This window comes from Empidonax traillii, unplaced genomic scaffold (genome assembly GCF_003031625.1).
Source record: "Empidonax traillii isolate 1590-97213 ecotype Southwest subspecies unplaced genomic scaffold, ASM303162v1 scaffold176:size2985712, whole genome shotgun sequence".
Lineage (NCBI taxonomy): Eukaryota > Metazoa > Chordata > Aves > Passeriformes > Tyrannidae > Empidonax > Empidonax traillii.
The window spans coordinates 1,670,746-1,691,501 of record NW_020955369.1 but is presented as its reverse complement, the minus strand read 5'-3'; the positions used below and the strand labels follow the sequence as shown (position 1 = coordinate 1,691,501).

The 20,756-nt window shown below is 38.7% G+C and overlaps 1 protein-coding gene across 2 annotated transcripts in view; it reads left to right on the top strand.

Moving 5' to 3' along the window:
- The window catches only part of CXADR (CXADR, Ig-like cell adhesion molecule), a 34,765-nt gene extending 16,736 nt beyond the window's left edge, over positions 1–18,029 (top strand). The window contains exons 2-8 of one of the 2 annotated variants that reach the window (XM_027886021.1): positions 260–429; positions 1,066–1,270; positions 1,636–1,791; positions 3,739–3,861; positions 4,133–4,271; positions 4,617–4,803; positions 17,437–18,029. In XM_027886021.1, coding sequence (XP_027741822.1) covers positions 260–429; positions 1,066–1,270; positions 1,636–1,791; positions 3,739–3,861; positions 4,133–4,271; positions 4,617–4,803; positions 17,437–17,478 — 1,022 coding nt within the window. In that variant the 3' untranslated portion in view covers positions 17,479–18,029. Of the gene's footprint in view, positions 1–259; positions 430–1,065; positions 1,271–1,635; positions 1,792–3,738; positions 3,862–4,132; positions 4,272–4,616; positions 6,223–17,436 lie in introns of those variants that run through there. The other variant, XM_027886020.1, reaches the window with a different exon arrangement.
- The last annotated feature ends 2,727 nt before the right edge of the window (positions 18,030–20,756 follow it).

Genomic DNA, 20,756 nt, shown 5'->3' with positions numbered 1-20,756 from the left:
ACAAAAAATAAGGTGTGGCTTGAAAGACGTAGCTGCCTGTTGGATGTGATTCCAAATAAGCAGCACATGACTCTGCATTGTGTTTGGTAACAGGATCTGCACAGGTTCTGTCCAACCGTGACAAGTCTGACTAATGGCAGGATTTTTGTACAGGAAAAGTATCTGATGGATTTGAATATATACTCATAAATAACAGAACATTTATGGTGAAAGCTGCATGTGACTTGCTCTTAAAACATAAAAAAATATATTTTTATAGGTCTAACAAGAAGCTTAATTATAACTTCAATTGACCAATCAATGTTTGAAAAAGCACAAGGAGAGAAAGTTACGTTGCCATGTTCTTTTGAACTCTCGGAGGAAGATGAAGGCCCACTAGATATTGAGTGGGTATTGATACCAGCAGATAATCAAAAGAAGGAAACAATAGTAAGTAGAGACTTTCTTTTGGATGGTGTTAATTGTTTGAGTAGGTCCATGTGCAGGTTTTGTTACTGACTTTTTAAGCTTCCACCTTTTCAGGCTGGGATGCTTGTGATCTTAAATTAATTTGAAGCACCGGTCAAATGAAATATAGTGGAAATTTTGGAATAGCAGATTAAGTATGAAATGTCTAGAATCTTTTCACTATAAGCTTGCCTTCTAATGAAGAATTCTCAAATTACATACACTCAGTTCCAGAAAGCAAACTTTTCTTTTGTACCTGCATTATCTTTCTGATTAATAACAGGTTTATGAGGATTTAATTTTAAATAAATTAACTTTTTTAGTTATAAACGCTTTCCTTTATTTGGAAGCCTTATCAATAAGATGATATATTCCTTTTAGTAGACAGGTTTTACAGAATGGAATTAGAGCAGGTTTTCTTCAGTTAGAAGTTCGTACTGACATATTGAAATCTGATCGGATGTATGGTGATATTTTGAAGACGGAGGTATTTGGATATGCCATGCTTCTGGGATTAAAACTATGGAAAAAACTGTCAAGAATCTGAAGAGACCAAATGATATTAAATGTTTGCATGCCAAGTGGATTTCTGAATCATATTTCTTTTCTTTTTAATAGATAATTATGTATGCTGTGGACAGGATTTATAATAATTATTATGCTGCTCTGACTGAGAGGATGGAGTTTACTTCTCCTGATCCCAGAAATGGTGATGCTTCACTGGTTATCCGGAATTTAAAGGCAGCAGACACTGGCACGTACCAGTGCAAAGTGAAGAAAGCTCCTGGAGTTCAAAGCAGAAAAATACAGTTGACTGTACTTGGTAAGATAATTTCTTGAGTTTTCTGTGACATTCTGTACGTGCTTACTCTGTTCTGTCTTCGATGTCTAAAATGAAAACCTCCGCTGAGTAAAGTCATATTGAATCTGTGATGATGCACTTGTTATTGAGGCTTTGGGAAGGGTGGACATAATTCTGTTCTGGGAGAAGAAGGGAATAACAGTCAGAACAATGAGCACTTCTAAAAATTCTGTGCTTGGTTCACATTTCATAGAAAATCTTTCCATGCATAAAAATGGTTTGTTTCACAAGCTTTAGCTTTAGCAAAATGGTCTGACCTACTAAAACACAGTTACCAAGCATCTTGATTGTGACTGTTGCTAATTCAATGATATTTTGTTTGTTAGTAAAGCCAGCAAGAACTAAATGTTCCATTGTGGGACCACAGGAGATTGGAAGGGACGTTACCTTGAAATGTGCATCACAAGAAGGATCCCCACTTTTGTCTTACGACTGGAGGAGAGTATCTGGCACACATGAACTTCCTGCCACTTCCATGCTGAGTACTGTCAAACTTAATTTATTACTCTGAAATCTTTAAAAAGAATGGATTAATATTTTTGGTTTAGTTTCACTTGTGAACATCACATAATTAGTATTAATCTAGTGTAGTCAAGATGAATGTTACTTCTGCCCTCTCACTGGGTAACAGAGCTGACTTTGAAATAAGTTGTGAGTTTATTTTGTTTTTTTAATTCATACAGGGAAATGTTTCAAGCTTTAAGTGGAGATTCTTACCATTAGGCTGCAGTATCATGCTAACCTGTGCCCAAGTGTTGTGAGGATAGGGTTAAGATACTCTGAATTTTGACTGATGGATTCCAAATTTTTACAGTGGTGATATCAGATTTTTATTGTGACAGCTTTATTGAAGAAGTTAACTTGTGAGTTTTCTGAAATTATTTTAGAATGTTTTTTTGGCAAAGTACTGCTTAGTACCAGTTCTTTTTGATCTCCTTTGTAGTTATGAAAACCTTAAACTTTGAGATGGTAGGATTTCCTTGCAGATGTAGAAGTTTAAGAATCTGCTTGCAAATAGACATATTTTAACTTAGATAGCACAGGATGCAAAAAACAAAGTGACATCATGTGTCTAGGAGTAGCCAAAGTGGATTTCTAGGGGAGAGAGAATAAAAAGTTGTAGGGTTCTTCCTCATAGGGGTCTCCTATCCTCCTGTAGTTTATGCCTCAGGAAATTCAGACGTGGCTTCAGTTTTATTTGAAACAGGCAAAAACTGACTTCTGTGAACATCTCCAGTTTTTTGTAAGCTTCTATAGTCTGTTAGAATCTGTAATACCTTAGAACACAGGTCCTCAGAAATCAGCTACAAAGGAAGAACCTGATACTGTTCTTCATTTTGAACTGGTGTCCTGGTAGTGCTATTTGGTATCTCTTATTTTTTTGTTTTGACAGTGAATGGTTGATCATTAATGTCTTTCTCAGCACCAGTCAGGACTTTAAGCCACTGTTGTTGTTCCCCCTTTTTTCCCCACATCCCAAATTTGTTTCATGGTAACAAAAAAATCAATTGACAGTATCAGTGAGTGAATGAGGAACTGTGCAAAGGTGGCATGTGACTCAATAAAATGATGTTAGTTTTGGGCTTGTGAATGTAGGTATGGGGACACTGAGCATGTTCTCAAGAGTCTACACAACTTGTTCAGCAGGCAGAGCAAAGTATTTGCCTGGTGCTTTGTTCTTGTGGTGCAGTCTTTTGCCATGCTGTTGGCAGTTAAAGCATGCAAGCCAGCTGAAGTTCACATGGTAGAGTCTCACAATGTAGCTGTCAATGGCTTTGAAAGCCTTGGGAAATCCTCTTTATTTTCCCTATTTCTTAAGGAATCTGCTTAGCTGGACTTAGTTGGTCACCCACTGGAGCACATGTTTGGGTTAGATCCACCTCTTGCTGAGCTTGAGTTCTGCAAACACCTGAGCCGGTTGTGTAGAATCGATTTAGAAGAGGTGGGGAGTTGTTTTGGGCGTGCAGTTAATCTTTTGTAATTTAGAATTCTGTGTTAAGATGAGAGGATTGGCCATAGCATCTGAAGGTAACATGAATCTATACTTAAAATCTCAGCGAGTGAAAATGCGACAGGGTACCTTGCAAGCTTTTCAAAACATGAATTTTTCTGTCATAACTAGTTCTAGTTGTGTCAGATAACTTAATGCAAGGCTATAGAGCATTGAGAGTAGCATCTGTTCCTATCCATTGACAGAGCAATTAGTCAGTAGGTTTAATATCAAGTCAAATCCTATGGAATAAACTTCTAACAGACTTTTACAGATAATAGTGGTTTACAGCATGATAGACTTTTGGTTTTATTTGTATCTCTTTAATATGGCCTTTTTAAGTTAAGTTTTCATGTGTATGCTGATTAATAAGTCTGTAGTACTGTGTATGGAATTAAACTTAACAAAATGATAAACCTCTCCCTTTTGTTGTTTGTAGATAAAGATACAGGGGAACTTGTTCTGAAAAATGCCTCTCAAGAATATTCTGGTACCTACAGCTGTGTGGCCTCAAACAGAGTTGGCACGGATGAATGTTCCGTTCAGCTGAATGTCACCCCTCGTAAGTGTTTGCTGTGCAGTGGTCACAGAGTGTTCTGTGCGTGAAAACTGAAGAGTCTTTTTATCTCTAAACTCAAATCCAACACTCTGTAAGTGGTGGGTGCCAGTTCAAGTCTTATTATTGTTTTAAATGCGTGTGATTGAGCATCTCTGTGATTCGGTGGTGTGCTATTAACATGGATCATGTAAAATATACTGGGTTTAATGTTAAAAGAAAGTTGGTCTTATAACTTCGACGCTTAACAAAAAGTATTGTTATTTATCTATTCTAGCCGTAAATACAGCTGGTATAATTGTTGGAGCTATTATAGGAACTCTGCTGGGTCTTTCTGTACTGACTTCTATCGTCTTCTGTTGCTGTAAGAAGCACAGAGAGAAGAAATATGAGAAAGAAGTACATCATGATATCAGGTAACAACATGTCTCTGGTTTCTGAGCAGTATTATTGGAAGATTAACTTTTAAATGTGTATTTCTGCAAGTAAGATACTTAACAGTTGAGATTTGTCTTAATCTGGAAAGCTTATTAACATGCTAACTGTTTGTCAGAGAACGTTTTGTAGTCATGTCTAATTTCAGTAAACATTTTTAAGGGCAATCGATACTTGAGTTTTTTATTACTTTAAAGGAAGAAGTAAAGTTTTTTTTGGCTACTGCATCCTAATAGAAGGAAACAAACTGAATACTCGTTTTGTAAGCTCCCATGTAGCAATGGTGACTGAACTCTTGTTCTGCAATTCTTTTTTGTTTATTTCAGAGAAGATGTTCCACCTCCAAAAAGTCGCAGTTCAACAGCTCGCAGCTACATCGGCAGCAATCGTTCTTCTCTGGGTTCAATGTCTCCCTCCAATATGGAAGGATATACCAAAACTCCATACAGCCAAGTCCCAAGTGAAGACTTTGATCGTGCTCCTGGTCAAAACCCAACCTTTGCACCTTCAAAGGTAGCTGCACCTAATTTAAGTAGAATGGGAGCTGTTCCTGTGATGATTCCAGCACAAAGCAAAGATGGGTCAATAGTATAAAATATTATTAATTTAAAAGCTGTTTTTTAAAGTGTTCATTGTAAGTATTAGAGGAAACTACTGTGTTCCATCCCCCATTTAAACACTGGCATGAAATCTTCCTTGAAGCAAATGAACAAGTTAGTTTGAAAAGCCACCAATTCTCAGATTTAATTTTAAACTTATTAGTATAAGACAGTTGAACTATTTGCTAAAAGCGTTGAAGTTCCTAAATAAATATTGGACACTGAAGGTATTTGGACCTGTGGTAGGTTGCTGAAGAGACACTGACACTGTCAGCTAATGTGCAGTTCTGAATGTGTAACAGTGAGACAAATGAGAATTAACAAAAGTGTTTCATGTGTAGACCATGGAGTTTCTCAGAGTTCCTGTAACTTTATCCTCAATTATGGAATAACAGAAATATTTGGACTTGATATTGAACTCTGATGAGTTGCATGGGGCTGAAATACTGAGGATGACTTTGAATTCTGTTCATATTTATGTGGTTCTTTGATCCAGTAATGTTTGTTTGGAGCACTTGAGCTCTTACTTCAGGGGCAGCCAGTTATTTAATTGGTTCAATTAGTTTAATTAATCTACTCTGAATCTAAAATGTCAGTGAGTGGAAGTGTGACAGGAGACCTTGCAAGCTCTTTGAAACATGAATTTATCTGCAATAACTAGTTCTAGTCACGTCGACTTAATACTTACGTTATCTGATGCAAGAGGTCCTGTCAGGTTGTTGGTACCTAAGCTTTGAGATCTATAAATCAACTATTACTGTCACAGTGAGAATGGATTATGTATCTTTATGCAGGTCTTTAAGTTAATTGTACCTTGCATTTTCCAACACCTGTTTAGATACTAAGGCAGTGCTCCTATTTTTTTTCCAAACCAATTACCTAGAAGCTCCATGGGGATTTAATGAGAGCTATTAAGCTGTTAAGTAACTGGTATTGGATATCTGTCCTCTAACATCACTGTGGAAACAACTTTTCCCATATACATGTAAGCAGTAGTCAGCCTTTACTCAAGATGCTAATGTCTTCCTGTATGAATTTGGAAGGAGTTTAAAGCTCATTTCTCCTTGCCTCTTCAACAGCTCTAAATATTCTGAACCAACGTTCAGACTTTTTCAGAGCAAGAGTTTTGTGCAGCTGAGAGGAAATAGTTATCCAGAATTGTTCATTTAAATCTCATGTTTCAAAATTAAAAGCGCTTCTTCCCAATTTCGCAAACTTAAAGCAATACAGGAGAAACAGAACAACTCTTTCTCTTACTTTCACATGTATTTAGGACTTCTTATAGCTTCTGATAACTGGTATTACATACCTGTGAAAGCTTAGTGCAGCTTGAACCTTCCTTCCTGTTTTCTACCTTCTTCATCCTGTGCTGGGGGGGCAGGTGGGGGAGAGTCCCTTCAGCTTTTTCTAGCTATAGAGGTTGAACTGCAAGGTATTTTGGAAAACTCTCAAAGCATATAGTATGTGGCACTGATATTGATGAAGGAAATATCTGAATAGCCTGTTGAAAGATGTTAGGATTGTTTGTGTGTAGCAACAGTGTGAGAGAAAACATTTCCCCCGACTTCTAGGTTTAGTGTCTGCTTTTTTTGTAGCTGCTTATAGATCTGTGATGAATTCTTTGGCTTACTACTAAATGTTTGTCCTATCTGTAATTAGGTGCACAATCCTTGGCTGGCACTATTAATGTAAAGAAATTTCCCTGCCCATGGCAGGGTGGTTGGTACAAGGTCATCTTCCAACCCAAACCATTTTATAATCCTAACATACCCTTCATACTGAATTTAGAAACTTGAACAGCTATTAAGTATTCTAGACTTAGTTTTACACATTGGGACTTTTTTAGATTGTAAACTGATACTGTTAGAGATCAGATTTTTTATCTTTCATGTGTGCCTTGTCAATAAACTTTGCCTGATTGTAACTTCAGTTTTTATGAAATTTCTGGTGCCTAAACATACTGTTTGAACAGGTGCTTAGATGATGGTACAGTTCTTAAAACATGACACTGTGATCTGATTTCTTGATTCTTATGTACTATTTATACCTCTTCATGCCTATTTTTGGATGTGACTTCAGTGTCTCTCTCTGTATTCTTCTGTATTTCAAAATGTTACTTACTCCTTCAATTGCTAATTACGACTCAAGTGTTTATATTCCTGAAAACTGTTCAGTTGTTGTACCAATGAGATGGATGATTGACTTTTATTTGTGTGGTAAATAACAGGTTTAGTAAATGTGCCAAACATAGCTTCTGAAGAACAGTAGATGAGGAGACAGACATCTTCTTGCATCCAATTATTGTGACAGAAGAGACTTCCATGATGTTAATCGTACACTGATTGTTTACCTTGAAACTAAGGCCTTCCTTAATCGAAAGGGTATAGTTATTATAAATGCAAGTTGAGTACAAAACTAAGCTGAATCACAGACTGAGAGAGAGCTATAAACCTAAGCAACCAGGCAGCAAACCTACTAAATTTGGTTCTTAGCCATCTGTGGTCATATGTGCTTTTCGGTGGGTTTTGTTTTGGTTTCTTTTGGTTTTGGTTTGGGTTTTTTCGTTTGTTTGTTTGTTTGTTTGGCCCGAGACCCTGTACCTAAAGTCAGTTAAGCCCTAGGACACTCAGAACCAGAAACCTATCTCAGTAAAGCACACAGAGCAGAGCTTACACATGCTTGATGCTCTGTCAGCTTGTGCAAAATAATAAATGGACAGAAGGACAGTGTGATGTGCCCTCAGAGCCTGGCTGTTAGGCTTAGCAGCCTTGACAGCGTCTGTCTATTTATGTAATTGCATGGAAAAAGAGGAGAAATAGAATCTGACATAGTCCTTATCTGAAATAAAGAACCCCTGACTTGAGGTAAACTTGGCCTCAAGTTGCTATCATCATGCCTTTTTGGATGGATAGAACACTACTATTATAAAGCATAAATTATTTCTTTTGTCACTAGATTGTTCACTTACACTGGATTATGATTCTCAAGAGCAGCTACTGTATCTGACAATGATTTCTAGCTGTGTAGGAGATGAACTGGTTAAACACGTGAGGTGTCCAATCTTACAGATAGCTCTGCTAACAGAACACTTTTAGGAAGTAATGGCAGCTGATATACCACTTAGGAGGTGGCATTTTTAATGTCTCATTTGATTGAAAAAGAAAAAAGGGGGGGAGGGGGTAGGGAGGATGGTACCATTGTGTAAATACTCTTAAGTGAGCTCAAGAAACCTCTAGTTAATGTCATGACTGTAAACTTGCCTGTTAAGGACTACTCTATATAGAAAGAAACCCCTCAATTTTAGCATGGTGTGAATAAAGTGTTAGACTTGTAATACTGTAGAGGTTCCGTTAACACTTGTCCATACAGTTCAAGCATTTTCATAAACTTCCTGCAGTGGATATTTAAAGATAATTGTGTGAAACCTCCTTCCCTGGAAAATGAATACTTCTTCCAAAACTGTGTAGTGCACAGAAATGCCTTGTTGGAGGGGGTAAAACATGACATTTGAGAGAAATGTACATTGCATACGTCTTTATCAACTCTGGATAGTTGCATTCATATTAGATGTATGCTTTCTGCTTAATAGTGCAAGTAAGACTTCTTAAGTTTTTTCTGTAATGCTGAATATTGTATATTACTGGTTTCCATGACAAGCTTTTAGTTTTGTTCTGAACAGTGTATATATTCTGGATCACTTTAGGTCTCTGTTCCAGTCTAAAGGCATTAAGCTCTTTGTGTCACTTAAACCTTGTTTTATACACTTGATAGGTGCTTTATGGGACCCTTTGGTTATTGGTCCTCTAACCTTGAGGCACAGCTCAGTTGAAATCGGAGCAATAAAACTTCCTGGAATCCCAAATGTTATGATGTTACGTTACACTTCTCATGCACAAAGCATGGACTTTGAATATTGATATGAATTTCAGTATGAGGTTTTATATTCACACTTTTGGGGGAATGGTAATTTAAAATACGAGTATTGTGAGTGAATTTGTAAAAAAAAAAAAAAAAAAATTCAAAATTTTAAAATGCTGTAGTTCCATGACAGACTTGTGTACTTTTTGAAATAAAACTGTTGGAGAAAACAGTAGTCTGTCTTTTATTTTAAAGCAGTACTTGTGTATGGCTTCAGCTTTCTCTTTTATGTAATTGGAAGTGAGCTAATAAATATGGCTGTGTGTACCCTGCTGGCATTAATCATTTTATTTGTTTCTTTCCCTCCCCCACTGATTACTAAGAGAACTAAAACTTTAGGTATTTATTACATGCCCTTACTGATAACTAAGTGTAGATATCAATAGTCATTCTGAAACATAAGGCTGGAAAGGAACTTTAGATTACATTTCATCCCTCTTCATTTTCAGTAGAACAAAAAAATTCTGAACCTGATTATTTTTTGTCCTTTAAAGTTCAAAAAGCAGGTTTTCAGCACTCAAAGCACGTTGATAAAACGCTCAGTTTTGTGTTGTCACTGAATGTGCACCTTTTTCAATTCAAAGGAAGCTGAATTGGCATACTCTGCACCCCTTGGCTTTGCAGACCAACTGATTATTTTCCCTGTAATTTTAGCTGAGATTAATGTGATTTCTCCAGTGTTGTCTTGGGCACATACTTAGTTTTAGGAAGCAGAGTCCAGCATGAGCTCTGTTTGCATTAATGACATGAATAATGTTGGTATCATTGGAGGTGTAATTAGCTTACATTTGCTCATAGTGTAGGCATGTTTATGTTATAATACATGCATATCTTCATATGTTAATGTGTGCCTGTGCCGTGCCAGATGTTCCAGTCTTTCTGTGTAAATAAAACCCCCGTTGCATGTGTGCACAAGCATATGAAGTACTGGTGGGAAAACCTTTAGGAGTTTTTTCTACTTCGGTTTAAGAATTGTGCCTAAATACAAAAAGAAACAAACCCTAATAAAAATGAAGGTTTGGATTTGTCTCTTTTTGTAGAGTTCTAAGAAACTTTTCCTGCACTTTTTACCATCGACGTCAAGGCATAGGATAGAAGTCTTGAACTTAAGGTGGCAGTTTTGTCACAGATGGCTCTTGCATGCCTCAGCTGCTCCAGGTCTGGGTTTTTTTTTGGAGAATAGATGACCGTGAACCAGAAGCTGAGTACCTCCAGCTTCTCTGAGGAATTCCAACAAGCCATCTCGAGCTTTCCTGAGTGTCCTGAAAGAACAGAGGGCACTCATCACGTGGTGGTTCAACAGAACCTTTGTGGTCCTTGTATATGTATTAGACAGTGCCTTGGATAAAGTCTCTTAGAATCTGTCTGGTTAGAAGTCTGTCTGGTTGTTTGCTTGTTTCTCTGAACGTCTTTGGCTGTGTCCTTTGAGCTTACTGTCTCAAAAATTTACTTTTTGGGTGGATCAGCATCATTCATAATGCTGAAAGGCTGTTTTAGAAAGCAGTTCATGACAGCATCTTAGCCTTGTTTTTTCTGTCTGTAAAACTCATAAAACAAAAGAATTTGTAAGACAAACAGCTGATTAAGAAGCAAATGCAAGAGTAGGATAAAAAAAATCTATAAATGTTGACTACCTTTTCAAATCTCAGATTTTTCTAAAACTACCTCTCTCTTGTATGTGACTGTAGGTGACTGCTAACAACATGAAGACTTGCAACTTAGTATAAAAATAATGTGCACTTGAGTTATGATAATTCTGCTGCTCTTTTAATTTGCTTTAGGCTTTTTGCAGAATGGTGCAGGCTCAGCTTATCAGGGGAAGAGTATGAACCTTTAATTTTTTTAAAATAACCACTCTGGCAGAAAACTGGCCTGGAGGATTGTGCCATCCCTGCGTCTGACTACCATTCAAAGTCAAGTTTCTGAAAAGAGGGGTCCTTTAAGGATCCTTTGATTTTCACGTTGTTGTAAGTCAGTGTTAGTGTCACCCTTGTTAACTGGCATTTTGAAGACTTCAGCTTTTAGCTGTTGAAGTACTTACTGGTCAGTCAGGCTGCTTGGAATATGGAGGGTCAGTAGCATGCAGTGGCAGCAGGTGCTGTCTGGGGCCTCATTTTTAGTGGATTAGCACAAGAAATAGGTGGAGGACAAGTGACCAGGTTATTCGGGAAACAAAGGAAGTTGTGCAGCTCACGCAGGAACCCTCTGTGATGCCAGGGTTGATGGATGGCGGGAGGGGAGCGGCCTTACGGAGAAGTTGAGCGTGTTGGTTACGCAACTGGATTATGTAACAGTTTTAAAAAGTGGCAATATTAGAAGAGACATTAACATCTGAAAGCACATCATTTTATCTTTGCTTATCTAATTTTTTCTTGGGGGGGAAAAGGCCTCCGGAGGCAGCGTTGTCCGCTGGGAAGCGCAGAAGGCTGCGTGATGCATTGACAGTTGTCCCACTTCTCAGGGCTGTGGGAGCTGCAGGCAGGACCAAAGTCGAGTGCTGTACCTGAAGGGTATTGTACTCTCTTTCCTGAAGTATTTTTCCTAATTGCAGAATGGGGAGAGAAAAGCAGTGAGTCTGGGGAGTTTTGTGCCAGGGATGGGGATTCTGGAAGCACACACAGACTTTCTAACTTGTTGGAGCCTTTCCCTTACTCTGGTTTCTAGCAACATTTGATTTAGGGGTTTCCGGAATCTGCAAAACTTTTTTGCATTTAGAGTTGCTCATATAGCCAGCATACCTTCATTACTTAAATTGCAGAGCCTTGTACTCTTCCTACCATGCATAATTTCTGCATCTGATGTGTTTGGTTATGTTATTACCAACAGTATTGTATAAAGAAACAGAAGAAACTGTAGGCTCCTGAACACCCCAGACTTGGTGCTCAGGGCACCAACATCTCCTGTCACTCTGGTTAGGTAGCAGCTTGCTCAGAATTTGGTATCAAGGAATACTCAATCACAGAGTAAGGAGCTATAAAAGAAATTTATAGTACCATAAAGTCCATTAAAAAGATTTATAGTACCCTTGTTATAATAGCTTCCAGTTATGTTCATTTTTCACCTTACATTCCGCATGAATGGGAAAGAAACTTGAGCCATTGTTTCTTGTGGCCAGTTACGGCTGTGCAAGTGAAGTAGCACCTTTTTTGTACCCTGTGACTTGGCCTGCTCTGGGATTTGTAAGTGTATTATCCCGTACAGGACTCTGAATCTCCCTGCTTCGTCTCACTTGGTAATATTTTACCCGTGGATCAGCAGCAGGGATTAGTCAGATTTCACGGAAGTTGAAGTTGCAGCGAGTGTTTGTTCTCGGTGCTTAAGGTCTCTGATTAGAGCTCTCGGCAGCAGTCGCTGATGACAGGCAGCTGAGTGGGTGGTGTTTCTAAGAAACTTTGCTCAAGTCAAAACACTTGTGCTGTGCCTTACTTAGCTGTAGGGGACCTAGATGAAATTATTACTTTAGATTTCTGTCTTCCAGTAGAGTAGCTCAGGTGGGAGGGAAGCTGATACCCTCAGATCAGGAATGAAGGCAAACAGTGGTAATACATAAAACTACTGAGCTGCTTGTGACTGCTAAAGAAAGTGCCAACTCTGGGGCACAGCTGGTGGTTTGTGGAACATGTCAAAAAGCTTATGTTGTGACTGTTAGCACTGCACTTTCAGATGAATAAAATGCCCTTCCATGTCACTTCCAATCGTGTAACTGTCAAGACCAGAAACAGTTCATCTCAGCTGTAAAATAAAAAATAAAGCTTGCAATTACTTTCTTTTCATGTATTCTTTCTTGTTTCTTGTTGGTACATGAGAAAAATTCAAACTTACCGAAAGGACACAGCTTGAACTGAACTGTTTGGTCTTGCCCTGGTTTTGTCCTTGTATTTTGTAATTCGATACGAAGTTGCTTAAGCATTGCAATATCCTTTTTCTTTCACTTCAGATTTGAGTTGTGGTTTGTGTGACCTCTTTAGGTAACCTATTTAATGACCTTGTATCCCTGTTTAAGATGGGAAAACTCACTGTGTTTAAAAACAGAACTTTAAAAAGAAGTGTAAAGTGCTGTGGTCTCCCATACTGTCTTCAGTCCACTTGGAAATAAAACCAGTTTATGGTGAAATATTAGTGATTTATATTGAAACCAAGTAATAAATGTTTTGTTTGGGAATTAGGAATGTCCCCTATGGCTGATGACTTGGCAGCCTCTCTGCCTTTGTCTCTGTGGCCAGACACAACTGACTGTACTGTGCTTTGCAGTGACTTGCTAAGAATATGTTTCCCAACAGAAAGCTAAGAAACCTTCTTAGGTGTGAGATGGTTATTTTCTTACTGCTTACTCAGGAAATAAATTTAGGTGAGAAAATTATTCTTGTATTCTACATCAGTAAAGACTTTTTATTTTTAATAAGCTCTAACAAAAAGTTATAAACTGTAGAAATGTACAGCTGATGTATGAATGTAAGTTTTGATAGGTTTTAACAGTTGTGGTGAGAAACACTATATATTATGTATGTCTACAAACACAGTCACTCTGATGGAAGTGCTTCTATATCCCTTTAATTTACAAAAAAAAAAAAAAAAAGTGTAGCCAATGCCTGATTGACTAGTATGGAACCAGAGCTTAGAGTTAGTAATTTAAATGTCAGTATTCCTCTGACTGAAGTTGAGGTCACCAACAATGTTTCTTCTTCATTTGCAGCTCATTTGGGGTGAAAAAAAAAATCCTCAGACAGATCTAATTGTGCCTGTTCTTTTAGGAGCAAGACAATGAAAACTGTGATTCTTGCACAGATAACCTACAATTCTGATCATGCCAGACTTGCATACTTGAAAGGCATCAGAGCTCTAAACATAAATTATATGTCTTTAAAATCAGGGTTATGTTGCTACTTGAAGTTTTTTAGACATATTATTTTAAATATGATATATGCATATCTGAACTGGGTGGGCTGGCAGGAATCTCAGGCAACCCACTGAAATCCTTTTTTCCTAGATGAAAGGGCTGGAAGGAGGGTTAGAAGAGCCTTTATGCTAAACAGTGCTTTTTGTTGCCTGTTAGAAATCAGCATAATTTCCCTGCCCCTGCTGTTACCTGAGCAGGGTGGGACCTTAATCAGCCCTCCGAGTGGGGCATCCTACACGACAGCGAGAATTGGGTCGTTACATTACACACGTGAATTTTATTCTGACAGCATCTCAGGTCTGTGCCAGCTGTATTAACTAGTTAATTTGCTGCTGGCTGTATGGTCTGTGCACGGGGGGAAATTGCTGAGTGTGCAAGGAAGCTGAGGACGCCCTTAGTGCTTGACGTGGCTAACAGAAGCTCACTCACCAGCAATTAAAATAATAACAAAAGAATCCCAAGGCAGAGGAGTCTGATTAATGAAGTGGAGAATTAGGGTTGATGACCTGGCTCTGTAATGATTTAGCTGTGTAATTTTTATTAATGTTAAGATTTTCTCCTTGTTAATTGTCTTCCATAGCTTCTAGAGTGGAAATAGTACTGTTGACTCTTGGTGACTTTTGGAACTAGAGTTTCCCGTCACACTGTCTTTTTTTTTTTATCCTTGGCAAATCTTTTCAGTCTTCACCAGATGCCCACCTTAGTGCTTATTTTCCCCTCTTTCATAGTCTTAGAAGATTTTGAAATAGATATATTTAAAGTTAGTTGTCTTGGTCAGACCATCTGTGGTTGTCTCTGTCCCCATGCTGCTTGCTGGTTTTTAATTCTGCCCTGGCAACAGTCACTCTTCCAGTGCTTACAGCAGTCCTTGGATATTTCAAGTTGTAGTAAAAATAATAGTAGAGCAGGTCTCACTGTGCAGCTTTTTGAAGGTGAAAGATCTCCCAAAGCCCATTGCCAATGCTTTCACTCCAGAGGTTTGGTCAGCGATCCCAGCTTGGATGCCTGCTTGGCATCACCTTGGAGTGAAGCAGCTTCTCTCTGCTCCCACTCGGTATCGTGTAGGATGAAGTGTTCACCTGGGCTGGTGTCCAATCACTCTGCTGGCCCACTTCATGCTCCCTCACCACCCTTTCCCTGCTGCTCACTGGGGGTGACTTGGAAGGTATTCTCAGAGCAGGATAATGGAAATACAGAACGAAGATGTATTATTTTCCTTCATCGTTGCTGGTATTGGAGGTATCTAACCATGTGTGCTTACTTACTCTGCCAGGCTGAGGTACACACACAGCGATGGAAAGCTCCTTCCTGGCATCATTGGCCTTGTCAGCAACAAATTACTCTGTGTTTGGCACTCTGTACAACTTTCCTCTGCCTACAGCTTCCCACTTAAATCGGTGCCTGACCTTCCTCTTTCTGTCACATGCTGCCTTTTTATTTCTGACTGTGGGATGGATTTCACTACTGAAGCAGGATGGAGTTTTAGACAGGTTTTCCCTTTTTTCTGAGTGTGGTATGTTGCTACTGATCATGCTTTTGTGGGGGGTTGTTCCTTCTACTGCCCTTTTCTATTGTATTTTTTGTTCCCAACTGTTTTCACTCACTTGCCTCTGCTTTAGGCATTAGGCACTTTAAACTACATTACATAGAGTGTGTTTTAAACCAGCCCCTGTTTTTCCAGCTTAAATGTAATGGGGTTATTATTACAAGAACCTGGGCAGACAGTAGTTTCTTATTAACTTACAGTTTTCCTTGCACGATCCAAAGGACTTACCACATCTTGTTTATAAGTTACAACACTGGGGGGTGGATTTTAATTTTTTTTATTATTATTTATTTATTCTTTATCACAGCTGCATGAATAGCCTCTAGCTGCATGCTACAGTTCACTTGCCAGACTGCATCTTTCTTTTTTTTTTCTTTTTTTTTTTTTCCCCCCATTGCTAGAGATTTACTTAGATGAGAAGGAAAGGAAAAGAAAATCAAGACTGAAAGTATCAGGGCAGCACAGGCAAAGGAGGACAGATTATGCTGTATTTGTTCCGTTTTGCCTTCCTAGCTCATTTAAGTATCAGATTTTAAAAGGCATTTGCTTTTAGAAACAACTGGACTATGAAAAGCTCTCCCCCCATCCCAGCTCATCTGTCTGCCACGTAGCAGAATTTTCTCCATAAGCAAAGTGTGTTAATTGTCTCGAGTCATTCATGAAAGGAAGCAAAGAGGATGTTTGATGGAGACACATCATTACGTGATGTGCCTTATCCCCGAGAAAAGCTGGATTTACAAACATTTTGGTGTGTAAGAGCGCTGTTCCTTTGGGCTTTTCCAATAGAATGGGACAGGATGAGCTGTGTGGGGAGCAGCCTAATATTTGTTTAGAAAGCATGTGTTTGCTAATGATTAACCCATTATCTGTTTGAGGGCTTTTTATGCGAGAGGTGGGAAGTAGGTGTTTTGTGTTATCCTGGTGAAAAGACCAAACACAGACAGAAAGGACACTTCTCACCTCAGCGTCCAGTGCCAATTAATCCACCACTTAATATTCCTTAAAAGAATAGTTACATAAAAAATAGCCAGAATGAAGCTGTGAAACAGGTTCTCATGCCTTAAATCAAAAGGTCCTGGTTTCCTGCCAAGCAGTCCTTGGTACTGGTTCCAGTTGCTCTTCCAAGCAAGGCTTTGGGAAGGGACTCAGTTAATTTTACTGTCGCGTGCAACTGGAAGATTTTATGTGACGTGTAACTCTAATTGCAGGGCAACAGTTTGCAAGGAAGAAAGTGAGATGTTGCAGAGAGGTAGCCTGAGTCACTTGTTTTAATTACTGGCCTTTGGAGAAACTCTTGTGGCATTGAGGCATGTTTTAAAAATCTGTGAGGACTGGTGTAATTATACAAAGACCTGTAATAAGCAGAAATGGAGGAGTAAGAAAATGAGGTGTTTCTAGTAAATGCAATGCATCCATATACATTTGTGGATTATTAATTAGGAAGAGTTGTCTTCTGGTGGAATATCATGTTTGCAAAATTAATAATGGTGACTCTCAGCAGCAATTGAGCACAGGCAGCACGTAGGAAGGGCATTTGGTGGCTTGGAGTGGTGGCAAAAATGCTGAGTTACCACTTTTCTTACAATATCATTCTTAGAATATGAAGTCAGAGAGTTCACAGAGCTGATAAAGAACTGTAACTGGAACAAAGAATTATTTATTATCTTTGTGCAACAAAAAGGTATCCTCAGAAAAGTCAATAAAAATAATCAGGGAACTAGAACTGACTTTAAGGAAACGGTGAAACAAGCCAATGTGCAGATTGGGATGAGTCGCTGGATTCGTTAAGCGTTTATAACAGTAAATAACAAAAATGTGTGGTTCTTCGATAATTCAGGTTACTGGTATGCAATTGAGGAAAGAGACATCTTAGCAGTTGTTGACAGGTACTTCAGAAATGCACTGCAGTAGGTATGCACTGGGAAATCCACGAGGATTGTTAAATAACCTATGTGAAGATACTGAAATTTTGCTATTGAGTTAAACTTACATTCATTTACAAGGCATTAATAAATGGAGTGTCAGTTTGCTGCACCACTGCACCAGTTTGCTGTGAGACACTGGTATAAACCCTAATCTGAATGACCACAAGTTGGGTGATGATCTGAATAGTGCATTTAATTACTGTATATGCCAGTGTGTAGCATCTTGTTAATATAGATTATTGATATTCTTTCTTTTTGTAGTATGACATCGCACACAAGATTGGTGACATAACAGTGGTATAAACATGAAGAAACAGGCATCAGTTTTTGCATGACTTTCCGGTATGGTGAAACTGAAGTACATTGTGAAATGAAGTGCAGGTTTTTTTTTTTTTTTTACTTGATCTCACTTTAGATTCAAGATTGTTAAGTTGGCTGTGTTCAGTTTTGTAAGTACCAAATTTTTTCTTTTTCATATTTTTGATGCGAAGTTTACAAAGGGACTACCAACGTTTTTCTTACTACTTTTGTATTTTGAAAAGTGTGCACCATCAATCCTCTGTGCTCCCCCACACCCCATTCCCGGAGATGCAAAAAATTGTGAAGTTAACAAAATCAACTCAGGTAGCAGAAATATAGCCTTAAGCTGTGGGGCATTGAAAGAGGTTGTAATCTGAAATAGAGTAGTTTTGATTTTTCCTAGCTTTTGGGTCTGCTCATTTGGTAGGAAGTGTGTTCTTTATTCAATGCTGTAGTGATACCAACAAGACCTTACAACCAGTGTATGAAATGCGCTGTGTTTCAAGATTGTATATATTTTATAACACTTAATAAAATATACTTGAATGTTGCAGTTCACGTGTGCTTCAGCATGATCTGTTAATGCAGGTGTTGCAGTAATTCATGTCTTCCTTATTCCTCCTGCTCCACAACTTACCATGCAGGAAAACAGAGGGAAGAGGAAGGTGCTCTTTAAACCCGGCTGGTTACGGTGTCCTCATTGCCTCCTGTGACGTGGAGACTTTGGGTATTGATTTCATAATGAAAATAATTATCTATCTAACCATTTAAGGATGAGGCCACTGTGGATCTAGTGGATGGAACTTACTAAGTTAATTTTTGGAGCATGGTACTCTGCTGGTACTTGGGGCATTTTTGGTAACTGGCTCCCAGTCACAGGCCACATAAATCTGAGCACGCTGAAGGACACCCCAGCATTCAGGCAGTAGCAGTGACCATATGCAAACTCAAACCTGTCCTTGCTCAGCTACATCTTCCTGTGCACTTGATAATACTGGGTGTTTATGCACGTGATGGCTTTTTACCATTGTAAATATGTAGATACTAATTTAAACCTTAATCCAGTGGTATGTGTTGTGCTGTTGTCTGAAAGCAACCATATAATCCGTGGTGAAACTGATGGTTATAATGCTGAAAAATATGTTACTTATTACATTATTTTTGCTTCTGTCTTTGAGAGGAGCACGGCTAATTCCAGTATAAATTCAAACTCAGATGCTGCCGAGCAAAAGTTCCATTAAGTAGTTTTGTCACTGCATATGGAAAATCAAGTAAAACCATCTGAGAAGACAGGAGTATCTTCATGAGAAAAATGAAAGCATGGAGGGTTTCTAAACATCACAGGTTTAAGTAGCCAACTAAAAAAAAATCGTTGCAAATCTAATGTTATAATTACAGAAAAGATACTTTACCTTTAAGAAGTGCTTGTTTTTATGCCAAAACACTGCATTCCTCACTCTCTCCTTTGACTCCATGCTGCCTAAACTTGTCTGTGAATGAATCTGGCAAGTAATTAATCAGGGTAAAATTCCATTGGGAGCAGCATGAAAGTTGCCTTGTCAAGAAGCAGCAACTGCCTGTTTAGTGTATGTTCTGTAATATAATGATTTATAGACAGAACTTAACTTACCTTTTTGCTACAGTGTGCTCCATATAAAATAAGTGTCTTTTCCCCCCTCAATAATCCCCATCATCTAAGTTCTTAATTGCTGGTGTTTTAGGAAGGTAGGAGAAATGTAGGAATAACTGTACAAGCTTATAGTTTTCTTTAAAAAATGAATTTTTGAATTCTTTTTTTCAGAAACATCTGCAAAACTGGATGCACCAAAGTATGTTCCTAAAGGAATAAGTGAAATAAACTTTTTTGTACTAAAATTCCTATCTAAATTAATTTAATAGGTATATATTTTAAGTAAAGAATGTACACTGCTGTTATTGAAATTAAATGTGTGTCTGTTTTGCAGAGAAAATTCCATTTTTTTTTTTTTATTCTCCCAAGAAACTTGTAACTGTCCATTTTCCTTGTTCACCTGTCTAAGGAGTTGCTTGGCTAATCTCCATATTCTTACCAGATGTCCAGGGACCAATACTGAGTCTTTTGAAAGTTATTGTGTATTGGGCATTTAGTCCAGAAGTCTACCCCAGTGAGGTCACCAAGGAAGTGTTCTTAACTTTATGTTGCTGTGGTGTAAGCAGGATACAAGTTTGAAGCTTGCCTGATGCCACACAGAAAGTGTGAAGATTAATTCTCACTCCCTGTCTGCTCTCTGCCACCTTTCTCAGACTTGGAAGATGCAATAATGAAGCCTGAAGGTCCTGCCTTTTGCAGATTATCATGACTAGTTGGCTGTTTAGGACTGATTGTAGATGTCGAGGGGCATTTTTACGTGGTATAGATGAATTTTTCGATCATTATCCTTTGTAATACATTGAGCAGCTTGGTCATACATGGTCAGCAGGTGGAAAACTCCCTGACTCTTGTGCCAACACTATTGAATGAGAAAAAGTAGTGCATTTCACATACTTTACTTCTTGCCAGGGCTTGCTTGTTACAGGAGAGTTGAAACAAGTAAAGTTTGTTTGGTAGGTGAGCTCTTGTCCACACCCAAAAACATCTCATCTGATGTTTTATGTGCAAGTTAGCTGGCCTGGACCTGGAGAGCCAGACCAACCTAAATGTCACCTGTGGCAGCCTGTATGTTTGCTGCGAAGCAGATAAACTCACTTGTGCTTTCCAACCATCCCTGCAAATGATACTTTATCCGTTTAGTTCAGACCACTTCAGTTTCGTTTCTCCAAAAGCCATTTTAATTACGGGCGTCTTGAGGAGCAGCGCCGTGCTCGGCCATTCCCACGCTTGCCCAGACCTTCTCTGTGGTGAATAAGCCTTGCAGTCATGCAGACCTGTAGGTTTGGTGTAGGCTCTTGAAAATTTATATTGCAAGCTGTTCCTGAGGTTCGTTCTGTGGGCTCAGCCTGCTGCTTTACCGTGGTCAAGGGGCTGATTCGGATTCAAACGTTGCCCTGCAGGCGGTGTGGTTGCAACAGGCTCAGAAATGGGAAAATCTGTGCCAGTGCAAGGCAATTTCCCACTGCTGCAGCTGTAGCCGTGCCTGAATTGGTATCACTGTAAGCATTTGCATAAAATTAAGCAACCTCAAACCGTGCCTCCTGTGAGAGGCATACGCACTTTGAACGACAGCGTTTGGCACGCCACAGAAAAGAGTTGGCCCGGCCTGCCGGGCTCTTGACTTTTCTTTGCTGGCCTTGGGCTGCCTCTT